The following is a 22588-nucleotide window of genomic DNA, read 5'->3' on the forward strand; positions in this document are numbered from 1 at the left end:
CTTTATAGGAGTTTTCTTTTATTAAAACATACATTTTTGCTAGCAGTTTAAAACCAAAGCGCTCTTTGATAAATAGAAGGAATACGAACAAGTTACTTCAAAAACAAAACAGAAAAGCCACCACAAAAAAGCCAGAATATATATGTAAACTGTCCAAATACAGAACAAATTAAAAGTAAGTACATTGTACATAGTACTTAAAATTTGACAAAATAAGACCAAAAGGCACATTAAAACCATCATCAGAAGTTTAACATTACCAGCTACAAATTGTTAATTGTGTAATTCTAGCTACATATCTCATTCTAAACATGAAATAAAACAAAGTCATGTCACATTTAGCTTATTTATTCCTCTGCAACATCCATAACAACCATCTCAAACAGTTGCAATTATTTAAAATAAATATTTTATGAAGTCAGTTAAACATCAATTCAACATTTTTGAATAATTAAAGTTATAAGGTTTTAGTAATTTGTCCATAAAAACTATCTTTAGATTAAAACGTTTGAGAAATTTGCTTTTCATTACTTTGAATATTAGATAATAATAAATATAATAGCATACCAATACCAAATATTTTACTCAAAAATCATACATATGAAAATATTGATAACTGTTGACAATTCACATGTAAATAAGGAACTATAGCTCATTTAAAGAACAAAGTGAATACATTCACAATATAAATAAACCATATTTCTCTGTAAGTGACATTCTTTTGGAGGTACGTGCCAATTTCTTTTGAAGACCGTGAACATATAATTAACAGCACTGATTCTGTAACAAATTAGTGTATATTTTATCATGTTTTTGGTCATGTCTTCTTCAGAGTAAAGTATCTTAAACTAGTAACCAACATTCTCCAGCCACTAAAAACTAATATGGCTTTATACCTTGAAGCATAAAATGTTAACAAATTCAGTATGAGAGATGTACATATTTAATAACTATACAAAGTACTTCATTATTTGCTATAGTAAACTGAAACTGATAACTCTCTCTCTCTTACCAACTCATTTATTTCTGAAGAAAAAGAAAGGGGTCTGTATTTTGTAAACCCTCAGGCTGATTCCTTTTTGAAAATACAAGACCTGTTCTAGACTTTATTTCAGACCAACAGACATTACAGTCTGAAATTTTGTAGAAATATAAATATAGTGCACTGTATCTTTTAAGAAGTGTCTTCTTGGATATTTTCATTTTTTCCCTTTTATTTTTAAAAGAATTATTGGGCCTATCTGATTAGGTTTAATGAAATGTCCTAAAAGAAGTAATATAAAAAATAAACTAAATTGTTTCAAGTCTTATCTTGCAATGAATGCATTTGCCCAACTATATGCTCTTACTTGTTATAAATTCACTAACAGCTTTTTAAAAAATGAAAGTTTGTTTTGATGTGTTCTTCATTATTACTTATTCAAGAAAACTATTTTTTTATTCTAAGCTTTACACAAAAAAATGGCTGTTGTCTTAATTGTCTTACTTATTTTTTCATCTGATGGAAGTAGTAACCAATACATTTGTATTATCTCTTTGATGAAAACTTAATGGCACAAGCCAATTGCAGGACTAAATGATGTTCAAATATAAATACTTTATATATACATTAATGTAATAATAAAGTCTTATTTCATGTATTCAGGAACTAGTAATCATAGCAGTTAATATTACAATAGTTTAACATTAGTATCTAAGTAATATTTATATTAAAAAAATAAATATTGTTGGTTTGAATGTTTTAATTAGAAACAAATATCTATATACTATAATAACTGAATATATAAGGGGCACTAAAAGAATGTTAACTGATACAACAATTTAGCTATATTTACAGTCAAACCATGGGCTATGCCAATGTTATATAATGTTTTCAACATTCTTGAAACGTATACTCCAGTTATCCACTATGGGCATATATTTTGTAACCAAAGGCTTTTAGTTCAAAGTCAAAACAACTTTTAATTAAATCCAACAAATTAATCTATTACTTTTTAAATAAGTAGAATTATTTTAGTTACTATTAATATTCTTCAAAAATAATGTTTAATTAACACTGAAAAAACATGAACATTTTTATGGGAAAAAAAACACCAACAAACATAATAATTACAGCAACTTAAGAAAAAAAACTATACTTAAGTACATTTTGATACAAATCCTCAGGCCTAATTCTTACATCCATAAAATAGAAATTTGAAACTTTTATGGAATGCAGATGAAAAGTAAATGGCTTAATTTGTAATGTATTAAACAAAGACCCACAAAATAACAAGTTTCTGGGATATAAAACATTACAATATTTCTACTGGTATTAAAACTTTCCAAATTACATCATTTGATTAATGTTTTGTTTTCTTTATTAAAGGAGCTTTTGAAAGCCAACAAGAAGGGATAAAATCTAGATTATAACTTTCTTTTCCAAAACCTTCTTCACTTCCAGCATCCATTTTATATTACTCTCTAAAAAAAAAAATCTTTCATTTACTTAAAACTAAAGGTTTCGAAAACATGCACTACGAGACAGAAACTGCAGGACCTGTTATCAGTTACTACACATGTTCGATTGTTTTCTTTAAAAAAATTATTTTCTCAACATTTTATTCTTTCAAAAAGTACATGACAATGAGAGTTTTGGTATAACTCCAATTGTAGTGTCCTTCTTTTAGAAAGGGTTCATAATGAAAACACTGAGAAAATAAGAACATCTCCAACTGAAGAGGCTTTATTTTTATTCATGAAAAGTTACATAAGCTAAATAAGCTCTGGAACCTATAAGGAGGGGTGGAAAAATCAATATTATAAAATATCAAGTGTTTCCTCATAAACATTGGACATTTTAGAAAGCATGGAAGGAAAGATAGAAATATCCAAATTGCACTCTTTTTCACTGTTAACTATTTTCATTGAATGTATAACATAGAAAATGGAGAATGTAGGTTTAAAATTACTTATTTTCTAATACTGTATTTAATACACAAGCCCCTGCTTAATAGTATGTGCATGAATAGTATAAAATTAGCATAAACCAAAAAAATAAATAAATAAAAGTTTCCTGGAAGCACACACATACTTAAAGAAAACATTTTTCTTTATTACTTTCTTTGCTTCATGTTTTCTGTAATGCTTAGCACTTGTAAAATGGTAATGTATGCATACAGAATATTCATGAAACAACAGTTATTAACAGGAGGAAATGTATACTATACATTAGAGGAATATACTAATGTATTTTTAATCAGGTGTAAAATAAAGACTATAAACACAAACTTACTACCTCGTTAATGGTGGATAAAAAAATGTTGAGATAAGTAAATAAGGAATAATGATTTACCTGTCTCTCTCTTTTATATATGTATAGAAAAACAGAAAATGTTTTATAATTCATTCTACCTCATTAATTATTGATGTTATTACTTGTGAAAGAGGCAAACAAAACATACTGAAGATATCCAAGTTAAACTAAAGTATTGTTAGTTTAATAAGACTGTGAATGTTATTTCCCAATAAAAAAAATGTATAGAAAGTGCTTTAGAGTTGAAACAAAGTGAAAAATTATAGTCTCATTAAAAAAAAAACTATTATCTTATTAACAGTACATATATTTATGCCTAATGTCAACTGTAACTCTTATACCAACACTGCAGAAAAGTTACAATAAAAGTTTGCACTTGCCAGGAACATGGCATACAAAATGTACACAGGGAAGTAAAGTACGTTGTTTGTGACAGTAATTTTTTTTTAACGAAGAAATAAAACATTAAACTTGAAACCTTTAAATGGAAAATTATTCAAAATTATATCACATTTTTCTGATTAAGACATCTTTCTTTTACATCAATATGAAACTTTGAGGACTTCATGGGTTGACTATCTTTTCTCACTCATATTAAGGACGGCTGAGGCAGGAAACTGAAAATTTGCTTTTATAAGCTAATCTTAAGACAAAATTTTCTAGCTGCATGATAAAAATCAGCAAGTTTTTTTTTTCACATTTTCCATGCCAGCTAGATATAATAATGTGTACAATTCTATCTAATTTCACAATCACAAAAAATGTCAACTATTAAAATTAATTTACTTCACAAGACAAACCATACCAACATACACACGTGCATCTTTATAGCATGAGACACTTTATTATATTAACATGTTTATGAGATTGAAGGTAACTATTTTCAACAATCTAACTAGACTAGACAACCAGCACCAAGACATAACAACAGATCTAATATATTCAACTTACCAGATATTAACCTGAATATTCCTTTTGTGAAACTTGTTTCTATTGCTCTTTCACTTTGTTTCAAAATGTTTTCACACAAGATTTAAGGTTAATCATTGTCTGTAAATGTAATACTTTGTACTTGTACACTTTTACATCAGCATATGGGATAGTAATAGAAATCAATTCAGAAATGACATCACAACAATGAACAAGGGGAGGATGTCAAATACTTCACTGTTCTAAATCCTAATAAAACACATGAAGTAACTACCACATCATCATAAGGAGTCAGTTGATACAAAGAAACACAGCAAGACATGTGCATATATATATAACTATCATTTCAAAATCAACTTCCTTACTTGCTATTAAAGCTTATACTTGTATATACACATCCATCTTTCAAAAGCTCATACTATATCTGAGATTATTTATGTCCATCTATCTGCTGGCTGATTTCCATTTGTAAGAAAATCATCACTCTCATGTACATATGTTTACTTTTTACAGAATAACCATAGTATTAATCTAAATGTTGTTTCATACTTATGTATTGATTTTAAAGCAAACTGCCTTTCACTCAAATACAGTTCACATTTAAATTATTTACCATTTCAATTATTATACTGTTACTGTAAAAAAACAAAACTGAAACAACCCCAATGAATACAGTACAGTGGATGCATGGAATTCCACAGCACCCAATAGAAACACTAGAAAATAAATATAAAATTAGTAGAGCACCTTTAAATAAAGACTAAATTCAAATAATGGAAAGTACAGAGTATACATAACTTAAGTTGGAAGTTTTTATATTTAACCTCAGGAATGTTATTTATAGGGTGCCTTTACTGGCTTAACGATATTGGTTAAAAAGAAAAAAAAAACTTAAAACTATTGATAACTGACTTACATGTTATATAGTTACATGCAAAGACACACACACACACACACACACATTTTCTAAATTTAGGTTCAGAAGAATATACAGACCTATTTATATTACAAATGTATGTTTTCTCATTAAAAACAAAAAAAGCCTAGTATTATTCGTACAAGTTTACAACATGTAGAAAATGTTAGAAACAAAACAGAACTTTGGCACAACTAACAAGCAAGTTCTAGTTCAGTTATAAATATATTAATTCTACATTTTAAAGATTACGGTATTGCTGTATATCAAGTAGATATTTACACTAATACATGGATTAAACTTAGAAATCTCTGAAAGTACTAAAAAAAAGGGACAGAGAAACTCCAAACATTTTTATACCTTTCTCTTACAACAGGAGACTATGTTAAAAAAACAGACACTTCTCAATGCTCTTTATGGGACATTACTGTATGAAAAAATTAAAAGGAAAATCAAGCCATGTTCATAATATTTTTAACCAGAAAAAGACAGTGAATTGAATTCTAGCATCCCTTCAAAATAATTAACATGACTAAACTATCAATAGCAGCAAACAACAATTTATGAACCTACCAAAAATGCTTCAAATCATTTCTTTCATGGAGTCATTACAGTATATAAAACAATCATAATGAACCTTAAATTGATTAATTTACTTCCTTTATGAATAATACATTCAAAAATAATATACTTTAAACAAGTTCTAAGTATTATGTGAACTAATCTTAAATCTTAACTAACTGTAACTTTTACATCATATAATTAACAACTAGGGATGTGCCAAGTAACAGGTTGATTATCTATTTATCAGCCACAAAACTCTGGAATTAAACAGATATTAACAAAAAAATGACTAAGTTTTAACTTTTCAATTGCTGAAACTTCAAAAAGCAATGGAATGCCACAATCAGCATCCAGATATTTATAATTTTTCTATTTTTTTTAATATTTTAATCCTCCAATCACAAAAGATTTTGTAAGTGCTTTTAAAATATACTTACACATTAAGTGTTATGAATTTAACTTTGCAAATATTTATGAAATTGTAAAATCCAAATTTGGACTGATACTTTACCATTTTAAAAAGGGATTGATACATCTTGTAAGTTCCTAACCATATGGTTGAGAAAGTACATTTTTCTTTTGCCTCATGACCTGGATCAGTAACAGTTTAGAGGTGAGAGCTAACATTTAGTTTTAAAAGGCAGAGTAAGCAAAACATCAAATTTTATTAAATTCTTTTTACCATTGAACTTGGTTCAATTTTAAAAACATGAAAAAATCAATTAAGAATATAAAGAGTTATTTTGAGATAATATCTATGTTAAATGGAACTATAATATGAAACCAGTCATTTATTTGTTTGTGAATTTCACGCAAAGCTACTTTAGGGCTATCTGTGCGTCATATTTATACCTTACTCATTGTACTTTGGGTAAGTATTTCTGAATGGCTGCTTTCACTTCTTCAGGTACACACATAATGATCTCACAATCCATAGTTTCTGCATAACATTCAAGTTTTCTGGTATAGGTCAACAAATAGTGCTTATTTACTTATGCCTAATGTATGAGCCTCTTCTCAAATAATATCTCATTATTTACATCAGAATATACTGCAGTTCAAGACACTTTCATGCCTATAATCTATTGCTTAAACCTAATTAGCAATCCACTGTTAATACAAACCTGTGTAACTACTAAAATTCAACCTGAATCTGTAAAAGACAGGAAAGGAAAATTATTGTTGTATCCAAATATCCCTTCCATTTGATAAAAATAAATAGTGTACAAATTGAACATAATATTTTTCTTTTTTTAAGTATTCATTATGCTTTTATATCATGTAAAATCTCCAATCCATCAGGCCTAGGTCTAATATGTTTGTGTGGGGGGGATCATTTTTTATTAACATATTCCTATCAATTACTACTATAAACCATTGTATGCAATATGCACATGTAATTTAGAATGAGATTTTTTTGAGGATCAGTGAAAGATTTAATTAAATATATCTTTATTCCAATTTAACAGATCATCTTAAGAACATGTCTCAGACTTTTTTTTCTGAATAAGTCACCATGAAAGATCAATCCCACAGCCAAAACGTTAAAAATCCTAATTTAAGAGGGGAATCTATCTCCATTAAATATTTTAAAGACATCACATCAATCAAGATATTTGGATTAAAACAAATTATTGTTTTATTATTAAATCAAAGATTAATAATTTTCTATTGGAATGTACATGTATATTTTCTCACATTTTTGTAAACCAGCAACTCCCATTCAATCTTTTTTAAAAAAAAAAGGAAAGGAAAAATCAATTCTGCAGTGCTACATTTTCTTTACCAATAAAAAACTTGTGTTCTAACATGTATCTTTCAAATACATTCCAAACTAGAACCTATGAGAATCTAGAGGTATAAATATGATAACTTCAATCACTTTATATAAATATGGTAAAGTGTCCAAGTGGTAAATTACATCAGAACATTTTTATTGTTAAAGCACATAGCTACAGGATGGGCTATTTGTGCTGTGCCCATTAAAAAGACTGAAACCTGATATTTAGGATCATAAACTCACAGATTTACTGTTGTCCACCCAGAAGCAGGGAAAAGAAACCTGTTGGTTATGTTCCACCAGAAATATAACTACCTACCACTGGAATACAAATAATTATTGCAATGAAACAGTTTTATCTGACTATGAATGAGCCTTTTATATTCAATTCAATGTTCTATATAAATTGGAAAAAAGAGATAGTTTTTTTGGCCATCTGAAGCTAAAGGAAGAATATTGCATTGTTTTGTTGCCTGGTTTTGGCTTTCTAAGTTTATTAAAGAAACCACTTTGGTATTCTTTTTACTAACTGTTTAAAATGGAATGTTTCTCAATACTTTTCCACAAAATTATTTCTGAAAAAAGATTGCAATGTATATTTTAATTTACAGGCCAAAATATGAAAAATCATTTTCTATCTCACAATTTATATTTTGAATACAGCTTTCACAACATTTTAAAGATCACAACTAAAATTATGTTTCCTACTTTATATCTACATTCAATTCGGTGCTAACCTGTGGTTTTAATCTTATATGGTACAATAATAAGAAAAATACTCGATATTCATCATGTAGATAACAAAGAAAGGAATGGAAATAAGTATGTATAACTGAAGCAACTTTTAACGTATTAGCTGTGAAGTAGGAAAGCAAATTCATTATTTGTAGTCTACCTCTCATTTAAATGGTACATACTATGAAAATGATCATCATGTACTTATCAATATTTGAAACTGAATAAATTAAGAAATTTTTGAAAGAAAAATGTAGAATATGTAATAGAAAACATTTTGACTTATTTATGAACTGTACTTATTAATTTGTTATAAACATAGAGACTGAACTAATCACAAACTAATATAAGTAACTTTTGAATGTGAATGCTGATCTTAAATATAGAAAAGAATTCCCACAAATCTTCCATACAGTCAACAGTATTGTTTGTATCTATCTTTTTAACTAAACAATATTTAGTTAGTTTAATAAAATGAATTAGAATAATGGGAGTGAAGAAAAACGTTTTTATAAAAGTTTGAGTCCATTTTTGCTAGAAATTACCACATGTAAAACATTATTTTGGCCCCAATCCACACATGTTGCATGGAATGAATAATTTATTCAGCTTGCATGCAACATTTCCTTCTCATATATAAAATAAAATAAAAAAAAATTATTTTATGTTTAAAACTTCCTTTATTAAAGTGTACTTAGGGTGATGCTTATGACATCATGGTAAGATTAAAACATCAGGACATGCTAGAAGAGTTTGTATAACAATACGATAACTGTGATAAGACATAAATAAGTGAAAAATTAAGAGTATGAGTGAAAAAAAACTTAAAAATTGGATAAAGCCTAACATTAGTGAATTTCTCATATTCCTAGAAATCTAGAGCTGATACAACAACAGATGAACTATTCTTGTTGAGTTACATTTACCAATATAATAGCAATGTCAGTCATCACTATAAATCTGAGCAGTGGCTTTTTGCTAACATTAATCTAATTAATGAAAAGTTTCATTACAGACAAAATGTGTATGTTTTGAATCCATTTCATGCTTGCAGCTGTACAATCTTTACCCTTAATTCAACATGCAACATATATAACACAGACAGCTGGAAACTAGGGTGTGATATGTGAAAAGAACACACTATGTTACACATATCAAACTGTGTCACTTCATGAAAACAGTTGAAAATAATGCATTAGTCTACATTATTAATTTAGCTACTGTTATTTATCCTACGTCACCTCACCACATTACCTATACTCCATTACATGAGTTCTGTGAACATTAATCTAACTAGAGTAAATTGCCAGTTGCTACTTAGACTAGAAAGTTAAAAGTCTAACACACAGCAAATCAACATGGTTAAATCTATTCTAAGCCTACAGTCTTTAATAATTTTTCTGGGGATACAAAATTATCAATATAACTGTTTTTAGCATATGATGGGATTTGAGGAGAAATGCCAAAAAAATACAAAAGGAAAGGAAAGGTTAATACAGGAATGTTCAGTAACACTAATCACTCAATTGAAGAAAAGGATAAAACTTAGTTTTGATTATAATGCTAGAAAATTAAGTAACAAACATATATAAAAATCTTGGCTTTGAAAGTAAAGTAAAGAATGAATATAATTTAAATTATCAGTGTTAAATTTTCCTCTTCCCTATCAAACTTCAAATTAAATGATATAACTTATAAACATAAATAAAATACCCAGGCATAGTTAATTGGAGACACTTTTAACAGTGGCAGCATACGTACATTATGAAAATGCATTATTATCCCTCTAAAATGTCACAAAAAAATAGTTGCACAGCTTATGGATCTACAGTCCCCTTGTCACAATTGTTTAATCCATCTTCGCCATAATACGAATGCTACAAACACTAACCACATACAAGGTGAGACACTTCAGGATGCACAGTTAAAGCCAAGAGATCCATGTTGAGAACCAACAAAAACGTCTCTCAAATGGGTTATTAAAGATGGATTTTCTTCCTTTTTATAAAGCTGTTTTCTGTAACTACAATAAAAAAAAATAAATGTATTAGTTCCCAAAGCAAAGAAGGCTGAATTTCAAAATTTCAGTAATAAAAAACAAATTATCTGGCTAATGCTATCTCACACTTCCACACAACAATAGCAATATCAGTTAGTTATCAGATTTTTATACCTGCATATTTCATTTGTAAAATCAGAAACTTTTGTTTGAAAGTTTACAGTCTGTAAATAAATAATTTAAAACATTTAATTTAAATTCAAACCTAAAAACATTCTTGGTCCTATTTATTTTAAACAAGTTTTCAAAATACTTCAAACTCAGATTTACCTCTCATTGCAACAATGCTGCATAGAAATACATAAATCTATGATTCTGTTAGTATTAAACTATTTGTTAATGTAAAGAAAATGCTGATGCTTCATCATTCTTGTTAGCTTTCAAGACTCTTCAGTTAGATGTTCAGTGTTTTCCATAACTTTAATTTTACTCTATAATGTGATGAGGCTGGGTCAGAATAGCCCATGTAGCAAACAATCACTAAAATAAAGGGAAGAATCCCCTTTAAGCATTACAGATTTTTATTTCAATGAAGTTTCATCATAATAAAAACATTTTGAACTTTGGCTTTCATTTTTCATTATTAACCAATACTTCTGAAAGCTCCAAGCAATCATGAATTTCACAATGAACACAGTAATCATTAGATACAATAAAGAGCAACAATCAGAACAGAGTTGACCCAAAAATTATGAGTATAGATGAAAATATTCAGGTTTATGTGGTAACCATCAAGAGACACATACAACTGCTTAAAATCAGTCTAAATGAACAATCTGATCATTATAAAAAGCAAAATATAAATAAGCACTTATATGTTCAATGGCCCTCAGTCCAATTATGGTTTTAAAAGAATGCATTACTTTACAAAGAAGTTTGTACCATGTGAACATATAATGACTTGAACATATCTTGTACATTCATAACAAACAGTAATTAAAATGCATTTATAAAAACTTTAAATAATAATGACCTGTTTAAATGATTTTCTCATAACTAAGCTAATATGCTATTTATTCACTGTCTTAAATAAAGTACCTTCTCTCAATGAAGTGAAGCAGTAGACATATTGTCTAACTGTCAACAGTATATCTATCAGTAAACGGTACCACTCAGAAATGTTTCTGAAACAGCTGACGCATTTTATAAACATGTATTGTATTAAACAGAATTACCAAATGAGTGTTTTTATGGAACAATAAATATTTTCATCAACCATTTCTCTATTGCAAAATTAAAAACTGGAGTACTATTTAAAAAAACAACAGAAGAGTAACAAATTTAGGTAACCCATAAAATTTCATTAATGATGTTTCATGGCTGATAATCTTCAAATTTTTGGCACTAGTAGACAGACAAATGAATAAACTGTCATGGCAAATAAATCTTTTATCACCAACCCTGGGCTCACAGAAAGATTCCAGATGCCCCCACACACTAATGTTTCTAAGGGAACAAAACCTATTCCATTTGGCCCCAAGACAGTTTGCTTTTCTTGGAATCAATTACAAGTGTTTGTCCAATAACTATATAACAGTTAGTAATTTGACCTTTTATAAATAAAGTACAATTTCAACCAACCTACATATTAAGGCTTGATTTTAATAATATATTTATATAAAAAACAATAAAAAACTGTTATAAAATTAATAAATGCATTTATGAACAAATAACAAATACTGTAACATGATACACGCTTATAGCAGATAACAAAATACATTACTATGAATGTCTGACAACTCCAGTCCTAAGCTATTTCAAACCACAAAAGCCTAGCTGTTTCAGTGATCTGAGAGTTTTACACAATTTTAAATGTGAAAATGGTCAAGTACAGGTTTTATATATATCCTTATACTTGTACAGCTCAACAGCATTTGGGATCATCAAATTTTTCAACTAGAATTTTCTTTATTTCATAGTGGTATAAATAACAGAGTGAAACATACTTTCTCATATGTGCCAAATTCCACACCATAACTTGTTGATAAAGGTAAACTATATCAGTCCTTTCTTCAGCCCAGTTAGGTCAGTTATAAATAAGTTACTAGGATATTAGCACCAGCCAGAGCACAGGTTTCCTTGCTCCATTTGAGGACTCTTATTATAACACACTTGTCAGTGTGGAGTCCCAAGCAGAGTGATACACTATATGTAATTCTAAACAACCAAGCTCATGGAAGCAACCAGCTAGTATCGACTATTAATGCTTTTCATTTTATTATTATTATTTATTATCTTTTTTTTTCACCATCAAGCACCCAATGTAATTAAAATAACTTCATTTAATTATATTACTTCTACTCAGCAGGCTTTATCTTAATTTAAACTATAATTAATTGAAACCAGAATATTCCCTAGTATTCCCAGTTGAATGGCAATGAACTGTATGATCTAAATATATTAAAGAAAGTCATCTACTGTATTCTGAAAAAATGTGCAAAATTATATCAATATGAATCCTACAAAAATACAAAAACATTTCAAGAACTTTCACATGTCCTTTTATATCTAGCAACCATGCAGACAATATTATCTAAACTACATTTATTTGTTTATGGTAGTTTTTTAGTTATTTTTGTGTAAATGATCTGATAATATTTAAAGATGATACATGAAAAATTATAAGGAACACTATTTTTCTAGTAAACATTATTGTAGTTTTGTATCAAGATTAGGGCAAAAACCACTCTGGACAGCAACAAGTTTCATCACTACTACTTTATCAGTAAAAAAAAATCTGTTTATTTTAAACAAAATACATTTTCAGAATAATTATTATTTTTCCATCCTTACCTATCAATCTTTTTTTCAGTAAATAATCTCATCTTTTTATTTTAAAAATATACTACAACATTATCTGGTTTGTAATTAGTTTCATGCCTACTTTGCTTGAACTAGATATATTATTCCTTAAAATACTTTAAGAGGTGAGTGATGGTATATTTTTGAATAGCAGATCAAGCTGCAAACATGTACTAGAACAAAAGTACAGGTTTTTGATAAAAATAAACAAAAAAGACCATTATTAATTAAGCTTTCATGAAATTACTGTTGCTTCCTTGTTTATTTTGGACCAAAGCCACATTAGGCTGTCTGCTCTGTACACTACAGGGAACTAAACCTCTGATTTTAGCATTGTAATTCTGTAAATTTACTGCTGTCCCACTTGGAGACATAAATTTACAAAACAATTTATTTTGTTAAGTCCAATGCTTTTATTATTTTGAAACTTCCGAGATAAATCTTTATTTGAGGGTGAGATTGGAATAATTAAGCTAATTAAATATAAAATATGTAACAAATATATATTATTCAAAAAAATTATTAATCTAGTCCAATTCATATAAATAACTTCATAACAGATATGCCAACATTCACTGCAATAATAGACGAAACATTAGATAAATCCAAAGAAATACAAGCTAAAATTTAGATGATTAACAATTGTCCAACAATAAAGAAATAAAAATATAATAAAAAACTAAAAAATTAAAAATAATAAAATATACACAAGTGTCTTGGTTAAAATCATTTCAAGCTTACAAGACAGAAAAACTATCACTGATGAATTTTCATATGAAACTATAATTAAATCTATCACACAAAAACTTGAAAGTTACAAAACATACCTTTAATTATTGTATCTGGTACACTGGTAATTTTATCACACTGGTTGTGACAAGTCAGCAAGACTAGCCTGTATAATAAAAAGTAAACAAATTATTACAATAAGACTGTATATAATTATAATCACACCTTATGGATAATCAAATTTGAACTGTACACTGTGCACCATTACCAACAATCTTTTGCTCAGTACTAGTGCTCATCAGGTCTCAAGTTAAATTCTATATTATTCACTTAATAAGAGAGAACATCTTAATGAATGATATCTAACCCTGCAAAACAGGACTTTTTTATCTATAGTTTGTGCAATATTAACTCATATCAAGAATGATAATTTTAATCAGGTAATTTTTTACTGACTATTTTAATAAGTTTTTCATGTGTTTTCTTCAGCAACTCTATTTAATTGATTTTAAAATTACTTATGATCTTAGATGTAGTTTCATCAGATGCTGAAGTTAATTACACTATTGATAGGTCCACATGGTAGATTTAAGCTAGTATATTGTTGTTAGCTGTATTTTCAATATTTTAATTTAGATATTAGCTAAAGGACACATTACATTACAATTGAAATATTTATAAAAACATGTCTATAATACCATCAATATCCTAAATTTAACATAAAAAAATCTAGTAAATCCAGAGAGTATTGACAGATGAGAGTACATCAAAAATGAGAATCAATGAAGCATTTGACCAAGTTTCTGTTTTCAGTTGGTATACTACTAATAATTCAGTGAAGTATCTCAAATCGTGTTAGTTATAATAAATAATCAGTTACTTGATCGACCAGCCATGAAACTGTACAAGTTTACTTTTATGTCAATCTGAGTGCAACTGGCATGGTATTTCTATTTCAACATCACACATTAACTCAGGCCTACAAGTTATAACAGTATACAAGTGAACACAGTTTGTGGAAAGGTTAAAGAAGAAATAAAAATTTGTTATCATTAAGTGAACTGGACTTTATATTATATTCACAAAATAGTTTAAAAACTTCCCAAATCAAAGAACAATGCTGCAACAATTTCATAAATCTTGGGATATGTAACTCACCATAACTGAAGTGACAATATACATACATATATTTATATATAATTTTTTTTTTTTTTATGATATGCAAGTAATTTCTCATATATTCTTACAGTGCAACAATTTCATAAATCTTGAGATATATAACTCACCATAACCAAGGTTACAAAATATATGTATATATATTTTATTTTATGATATGCAAGTAATTTCTTATATATTCTTACAATGAAAAGTCTTGAAATGATTATAGTAATTTCTTTCCTAACAGAATTGATTCAAAACACTGAATATTTAGAATGCTTATTAACTTATAGAATAAGATGTTTATCAATTATTACCCAGTAAAAGGAGTTATGAAAACTTAATCTTTAATAACCTTCCACAACCAGTTGGGTTATGAGTAAAAGTAATTTGATAGTCTCCAGAACCTTTTCTCTCTAAAAGAAATACAAGTATTAACTTCAGATAAAGCCTTTAATAGCTGTTTAAGTCTGTTGACAAATATTCTTATTAATTACCCCGACAATTTGAATTATAAAAACATGTACCTCTTCCACCCAACCAATTGAAAAAATGGATTGGCATGCAAACTTATTAGATAGCCTACAGCAAGGAGAATTTCCTTACCATGGTATTATCTGCTGATGTTGATATCTCACTATCTTCTTGCATGTCACTGCTTAAAAAAAAAGTGAAAAAAAGAGACAAACATTTTAGTATTCTTGCAAGAAAAATGTAGTTTCAACTTTATGAAGACAACTACCCAACTATGCCAAACTAGTAACAACTAACATGTTTCTTATTAACCAATGTGAAAATTATAAATGAAAGGTTAAGGTTAACTGGTACATATCCCCTACAGTACATAAAATTTTATATTTATCATGAACATTAAACAAATGAAACTAAGCTTATAGAAACTAAACAATTGTTATCTACATTTTAACTATTTGGTATTATAACAAAACCTTATCTTGGGGATTGGGTTCTTTGTATTTATAAACTGTTGAAATTACAGAAAGTTTTTGACTTTCGATGCTGATATTAAAGATGTACAGAACTAAATTAAAATTAAAATGCAAAATTCTGTATACCAGTTTTTTATATCTTTTCTTGGATTTAGATTATTTATCCTTCCTGGGATATATACTCTGTGTAACTTATGTTCATAATAAATTTAAGTTCCATGAAAATAAAGAATTTCTTATGAAATGACATTAAAAAAATGTTTTCCACATATACAAAAAAAACTCATTTATCACAAGCCTTTATTTTATTATAATGGAAAACTATTTTTATCATATAAAGTCATGATAGGTAAACATTTTCATTAATGTCCCACAGAGGACTCTGTATATCAGAATGGAGCAAAAGTATGCTGTAGATGGAAAGGGCAGAGCAGACAGTCTTAATTTTTCCCTTTAGGTATTCTAAGGTTATAAACACTTCTATAAATGTTAACAACACAAAGTCAGAGTCTACTTGAGACAGAGGTTCCTATAGTATTTGTGTTTATACAATTTAAGTTAAAACTTGTGAATGTGCTAAATTACAGAAGATTTTCTTTGTATGGCTAATTGGCAGCCTTTACAAATGTGTTTGTTTGAAACAGTAATAATCTACCTTACTGTTCAGCTGCTGAATGCTTATAATGCAATTTGAGAACAAATAATACAAATCTATTATCATAGTATTTATTCTAGCCTGTAATATAAAATTTATATGTATTTTAAGACTGTACAAACATTTTCTTAATAAGCTTCCAACATGTTTCTCAAGAGTTAATAATTTTCACTGTATGAAGATGAGATGTTGGAAGGATTTTTTAATCCAGTTTATAACATCTAGTTGAGTGTTGGTGAACTTAACATGATGTTAGAGATCCCAAACCAGATCTGTTCATATTAACCTTAAAGATGTAAAAAGAGAGAAAATTCATTTACACAATTGCCTTGTAGAACTATTATTAACAGTGTGACAGAAGTAAGCGACTGCTGCAGTTAATACCCTTTCTTGGAAAACAGTAGCAACTATGATTCAATCATGGATCCAATAGAATTTAAGAGGTCATTTTAGTACAAAAATAAATGTAAGAAGTAAACAAATGTTAGTAAATCATAAATGCACTAAGATTAAGTGCACTATCTTTTACAGTGCTCTTTAATCAATTTATAAAATGAAAGTAAACATAAGATGATTTAGAATAATTTACACTTTTTAAACAACAAACAAAAATCATTTTAGCTCATAGGTAGTTTATAATGTGCTGTAAGTATTTAAGGTATGGAGACATAAGCATACTTTATGCTTTTCTTTTTAACTAACTGTTAAAATGAAAAATTTTCTAGTTTTCAAGCCTCAAGCAAGAAGAGTTTAGAAATAAGTATGTTATGAACAAATAAACAACTATAACTTAGTTATTATTGTAAAACATTATTCCTGTGGCAGTAATAAAAATGAAATGATTTTTAAGCTTAATTATCGTAATTTGAAATGAAACTAGATATATTTAGCAAGTACTAAGTACTACTTTAAATGGTATATATTTTCATACTGTAAATCAAATCTAACTAACCTATAAAAAACTGGTACCAATACTTGTTCAAAAAAATACCTCATTAGAAATCTGAAACTTTAAAATATATTAGATAGTAAAAGTATATCCTCACACATTATAATGCTGGAATAAACCAGTTTTTTATTCTCAAATTCTTCACTCAAGCCTAAAGATTATGTTTATATAACATGATTGTTACCAGATCTGCAGTAAGTGTGGTCTCATGTAGTGAACCTTTTACAGCAAAATAAAATTGTGTATTTTGGAACCAAAATGAATAAATAAAATATATAAATCTACCATAAATTAATTATTAGATCAGATCCTAACTTTATCTTTTTGCCAAATTATATAACAAACAACTATAATTTACTTCAATTTTCAAAATTCTAGAGAAATAGTTTAACTGTTAATGCCAACTTTTAGTCTCAAAAGAAAACACATGCTGTACATGTAGATGTTTTACCTTAATCACAAAATTTAAGCAATAAAAGGATGTTTTTCTGTTTAATACATTTTAACACCCTGAATAAGATCCCAAATTCTTGATATAATTTTCATTAGTTTTTGAATTCATACATTTTTTTTGTCAGCAGCAACTCATCACCTCTAGATGTATGCATTATATAAACAGTTTATAATTTGTGGTTCAAAAAGACTCAAACTGATAAATCAAAGAGGCTCGAGAGATCAAATAAATAAGCATGTGTGACTGCAGAAAATTATCACATTTCTCTATCTCATTATACATTTTAAATCAGGAATATAAAACCTGTATTTCAGATCAGTGTCTTGTTTTGCAAGTCACTGTACAGGAAGCTGATGAAAAATTCCTTCAATCAAACATGGATTTTCATTATATTAGAATTTCCTCAAAACAACCAATTTGTTTAATAATCCTTAATCTTAAACCTATATTTCCCAAGTAATATCATATGTATGCCCATCAGATTAAATTGAGTTTGCAATTTAAAGGCTATTTAATAAAGATCAGTGTTCTGACAGTTTCAACTTTAAAAAAAACTAATGAAAACTACAGCTTTTATACAATTAGGATCCATGAAGTTAAATCACATGCCAAATGAGCAACGATACAAGTTTGAATCCAATTCATTCTCACTTTGAATTCTTCAGAAAAACATGCACAGTCAAATATACCTGACTAGTAATCCTGAGAGAGAACCATCTGGATTGGACTCTTCAGAAAGAGAGCAAGACAAGGCTGAGTCCCGTGGCTGTAATAGTAAAGGTACTACATCATAATTTGATAGATAAACTATTTCAAAATGAATAAACCATACACAGACATCAGGGTTCAAAGAAAACCAAAATATTCTTGTTGCTTAACCTGCCTACAAAATCATTGTCTATAAGAAAAATATATGACAATGAAAGGTCATCCTCAATAACTAAATACAATTTTGGATATACTGATCAATTACTATGTTTATTATTATAAGACTAATGTATACTGTTTGTTTCAAAATAAAACAAAAATTACTTCTAATTAACTTTATCTTTTATCAATTGTGGATCAAATACAAAATAAAAATCAGTTTCAAGAAAAAAAACCTAATATTATTTGCCTAACCACTAATGTTCAAAAACCTATTATTTACAATATTAAGAACTTTATTCAGTAGTAATATGTTATATTACCCCGGTTTATATATATATATATGTAATTCTCAACATTCTTGGTATTTTACTGCACATTAACAACACTATCCAATAAGTAAATATGACTGAGCTAAGTGTTTAACTGAATACAAACATGAAGCAAAAAATTAGTCCTATTAATTAGTATACTACTGCATACTGTTTGTCTTCTTGCAAGAATGTGTTTTTTGCCCTTCTGTAGCTAACTGAAAGATCAGTAGTGAAATTCAAAGAAACTAAGAGTATAGCATTTAATCAAAGTTATTTTAACACACAGAATCAACAAAGAAAAACTCCTAGAAGTCGTAAGTAAAACACTTTTTATTATATTATTCTCAAACAATATAATTCTTATAGTTCTCTCTTAAAAGAAATAAACTTACTCTTTATTTTAGATTTTGTTTTTTTAATCTCCTAATGAATATTGAAACTACTTGCTTACCTTATCTGTTTGTGTGGTCGAGTTAGATAAAAGTTTTCCTCTGGAACTGCCAGGGACTGCAGTGTACTTAGTCTTGAAAAAAATCCCACATATTTTTAATTGTATTATTTAACTTCAAATGTTCTTTTACAGCATAAGAGCACATATAAGTACACACTTTAAAAATTGTACCATCACTAAAATAAAAACAAACATAACATAAAACTAGCAAAAATAGATATCACATACAAGTACAAACATTTATACATAAAGGGAAAATCAAAATATCACACAACCTGGAAATAGTGAAAGAGTTACATTTCTCAAAAAAAGAGGCATGGGGTCTATAAATGTAACATGTATTTGAGAATAAACTGCTTATAATTAAAGATTAGTTTTACAAAAACGATGACCAAAAATGATTTTCTTTTGGAGTTCATATGAAATACAATGCTTAAAACATGAAACATGCTGATGAAGAATAATGAACAACTGAAAAGACTTTCACATATCAAACTACTAAATCCTTGAGATGCACAAATCAACATAGTAAAAAAACTCAAACCAGGGAAAACACACTTAATAATTTTATCAAAGTCCAGTTACTTGTATAAAAATTGTATGCCAATGATATTACAAACTTAAAGGATATTAATTTCAAAATCAGTCCATCAAGAGTTTATTTATATAGAGGACTGAGCACTTTACTGTATCCCTTAAACCTTTTATAACATCTGGCACACAAGATACAATAAAAGTAAAAACTAACCTATAAGTTTTAAATTAGAAGTTCAAGAAACAATGTATCTGAAAGTATCTGTAGAGATAAACTCAGAACAGTAGACATTTATACATGCATACAAATATATATGCATGTACACTAATGATACAGTTGATCCAAACAAACCCCCACACGAAAACTAAGATGCTGCTCTGGATGAAAGAGACTGAAAGATCCAGTGGATTGAAGTTCCAGATCCATTAGTTGCACTGAGACTAGTGAAGGAATAGCATTTGTCCTCATTTCAAAAATTCAGAAATTTGAGGGAAGTCCAAAAATCCAAAGAGATAGAACCCTTCCTGTAAGTAAGAGCCTGCTTTCCTGTTTCATAGCCTGTAGCTGGATGAATGCTGGCTGATCCAGGCTTAAAACATAGTAAAAACTTGTAAAACCAGCTGAAAACATATGGTGCTCATGACAGATCAAAAGCTAAATCCTTGACTTGTAGATCCTGAACCCTGTACATGAAATATAGCAAAAGGCAAAATGAATTCACTATGAGAATGTGCAGAAATAGCTCAGCAACCTCAGATTTAAACATCCACAGATCTAGTTAGGAAAACCAATGAAGAGTAAGAAAGTACACCACTGTGGGCCTGAGAGGATTAAAGAATGGGTTGAGATAAGAATGATGATCGTCCTCCAATTGCTCCTTGTTCCAGGCAAACAAATAAACAGGAATAACACCCTGGAAGAATGGAATCAACTACTACTATCACCCCCACGACCAGCAACTCTGATAGCTGTGAAACAAAATCCACACCCCACTGTTCAGTGGGGATGGAAATACTACAGATTGCTAGAATAATGGAGATGGAAAATTGAATGGTAAGGCCAACTTCAATATCAGAACCTGAAGTCAAACCTGTATCTGCAATTGAAGGAATGCCAGTTATCCATCAGTAGTGGTAACCTCACTCTAATTGACTCCCTTCCCACCTGCACACACACACACACACACTAGGTATATTCCTATGTCATGGACTTCAGTTAGCCCAAATGTAGGGGCCCTGTAAATAAGGTCTAGTAGTCAGGAACAGCAAATAGATGATGTCAATTTCCAAATACAAACTGCTCTAGGACACCAGCAAATATCAAGTAATGATAAAAAGAAGCCACATGTAAAACACAAACTCTATCCACCTATGCATCTCTACTGAATAAACACAAGCGGTCAATATGACCAAGATAGAAGTCAGAAGAAATCCTCATTCAACCATAAATTGAATTGGGGGGAGGGAAGAAACATTATCAATAGACAATGGATCAAATAAGTACAGGAAAATGAAACTGGCTCAAAGTGATTACAAGAACAATCCTCAACCCACCTCCAAAATTTTTTTTTTTGTCTGTGGAAAGAAAATATACATCCAGCCAGAGGAAGAAAGCCAAAACATGAAAACATACAAAAAAAAAAAGAGTACAAGGTCTGTCCTGTTGCATAATAAAACAGTAAAAAATTCTTCACAGGATCAACAAAAAAGCCAATTTCAGATGCCCCAGGTAGACACCCAGGGCTAATGGATCAAAATATGTACAGCCTCAACAAAAAGTAATACCCACCAACCATAGTGATACACTAGATAACAAAGGAGGAACAATGGGAGGTCAGATTAGCCACCATGCTGATGACAGTAATATGGGAATTCATACCCACAATATCACATCTAATTTAGTTAATCTGTTTGTTGTTGTTTTTAATAAATCACAATCCATAACAGAACAACACAAAACACTTTCTTAAGAGAAAATTATGACCAATACTTTGTTGAGAAAAAGTGACATTATTTGAGCAAGATGCTTATATACAGTACCAGGATAGAGGGCACACTGATATTGGTGCAGAGATTTGCAAATTAGATGTTGCTACTTAAGTGGGTATAAAATACTGGAGCATGAGAGACCAATGCTTAGTTAGACAAAGCCAATGTCAAAGTATAGTTATTGTGTCAGTAAATGGTATGTTTTAGTATTCACACCCAAAGATTTATGAATTATGAAATAAAAATACACAAAAATGTTCCTCTACTATTAAAAATATTTCAGTTATCACACCAAATGAGCTATTATTAACTTCCTCCTAAAAAATGCTAAAATGCATGCATCAGAATTAATTAATGCTGCACTGAAACATACATGTACCTTTAAAAAAATTGCATATCACCAACAAATTGAGCTGTTTAGGGAAACAAAAAATTGTGAACAGCAAACACAGTGTGAAAA

General features: G+C 28.7%; 1 protein-coding gene across 8 annotated transcripts in view; it reads right to left on the reverse strand.

The window, feature by feature from the left end:
- Nucleotide 1: 1 nt before the first annotated feature.
- The window catches only part of LOC143255867 (uncharacterized), a 51093-nt gene continuing 28506 nt past the window's right edge, over nucleotides 2-22588 (reverse strand). The window contains exons 8-14 of one of the 8 annotated variants that reach the window (XR_013030900.1): nucleotides 19606-19677; nucleotides 18663-18739; nucleotides 15575-15626; nucleotides 13909-13976; nucleotides 10112-10243; nucleotides 7729-7806; nucleotides 2-6858 (exon numbers count right to left, since the gene is read on the reverse strand). Coding sequence is in view for 4 of the 8 variants with exons in the window: in XM_076512208.1 (XP_076368323.1) it covers nucleotides 13944-13976; nucleotides 15575-15626; nucleotides 18663-18739; nucleotides 19606-19677 (234 nt within the window). In the remaining 4 variants the exon portion in view is untranslated. Of the gene's footprint in view, nucleotides 10244-13908; nucleotides 13977-15574; nucleotides 15627-18662; nucleotides 18740-19605; nucleotides 19678-22588 lie in introns of all 8 variants that reach the window. The other 7 variants (XR_013030901.1, XR_013030899.1, XR_013030898.1 and 4 more) reach the window with 7 other exon arrangements.

This window comes from Tachypleus tridentatus, chromosome 7 (genome assembly GCF_004210375.1).
Source record: "Tachypleus tridentatus isolate NWPU-2018 chromosome 7, ASM421037v1, whole genome shotgun sequence".
Taxonomy (NCBI): domain Eukaryota; kingdom Metazoa; phylum Arthropoda; class Merostomata; order Xiphosura; family Limulidae; genus Tachypleus; species Tachypleus tridentatus.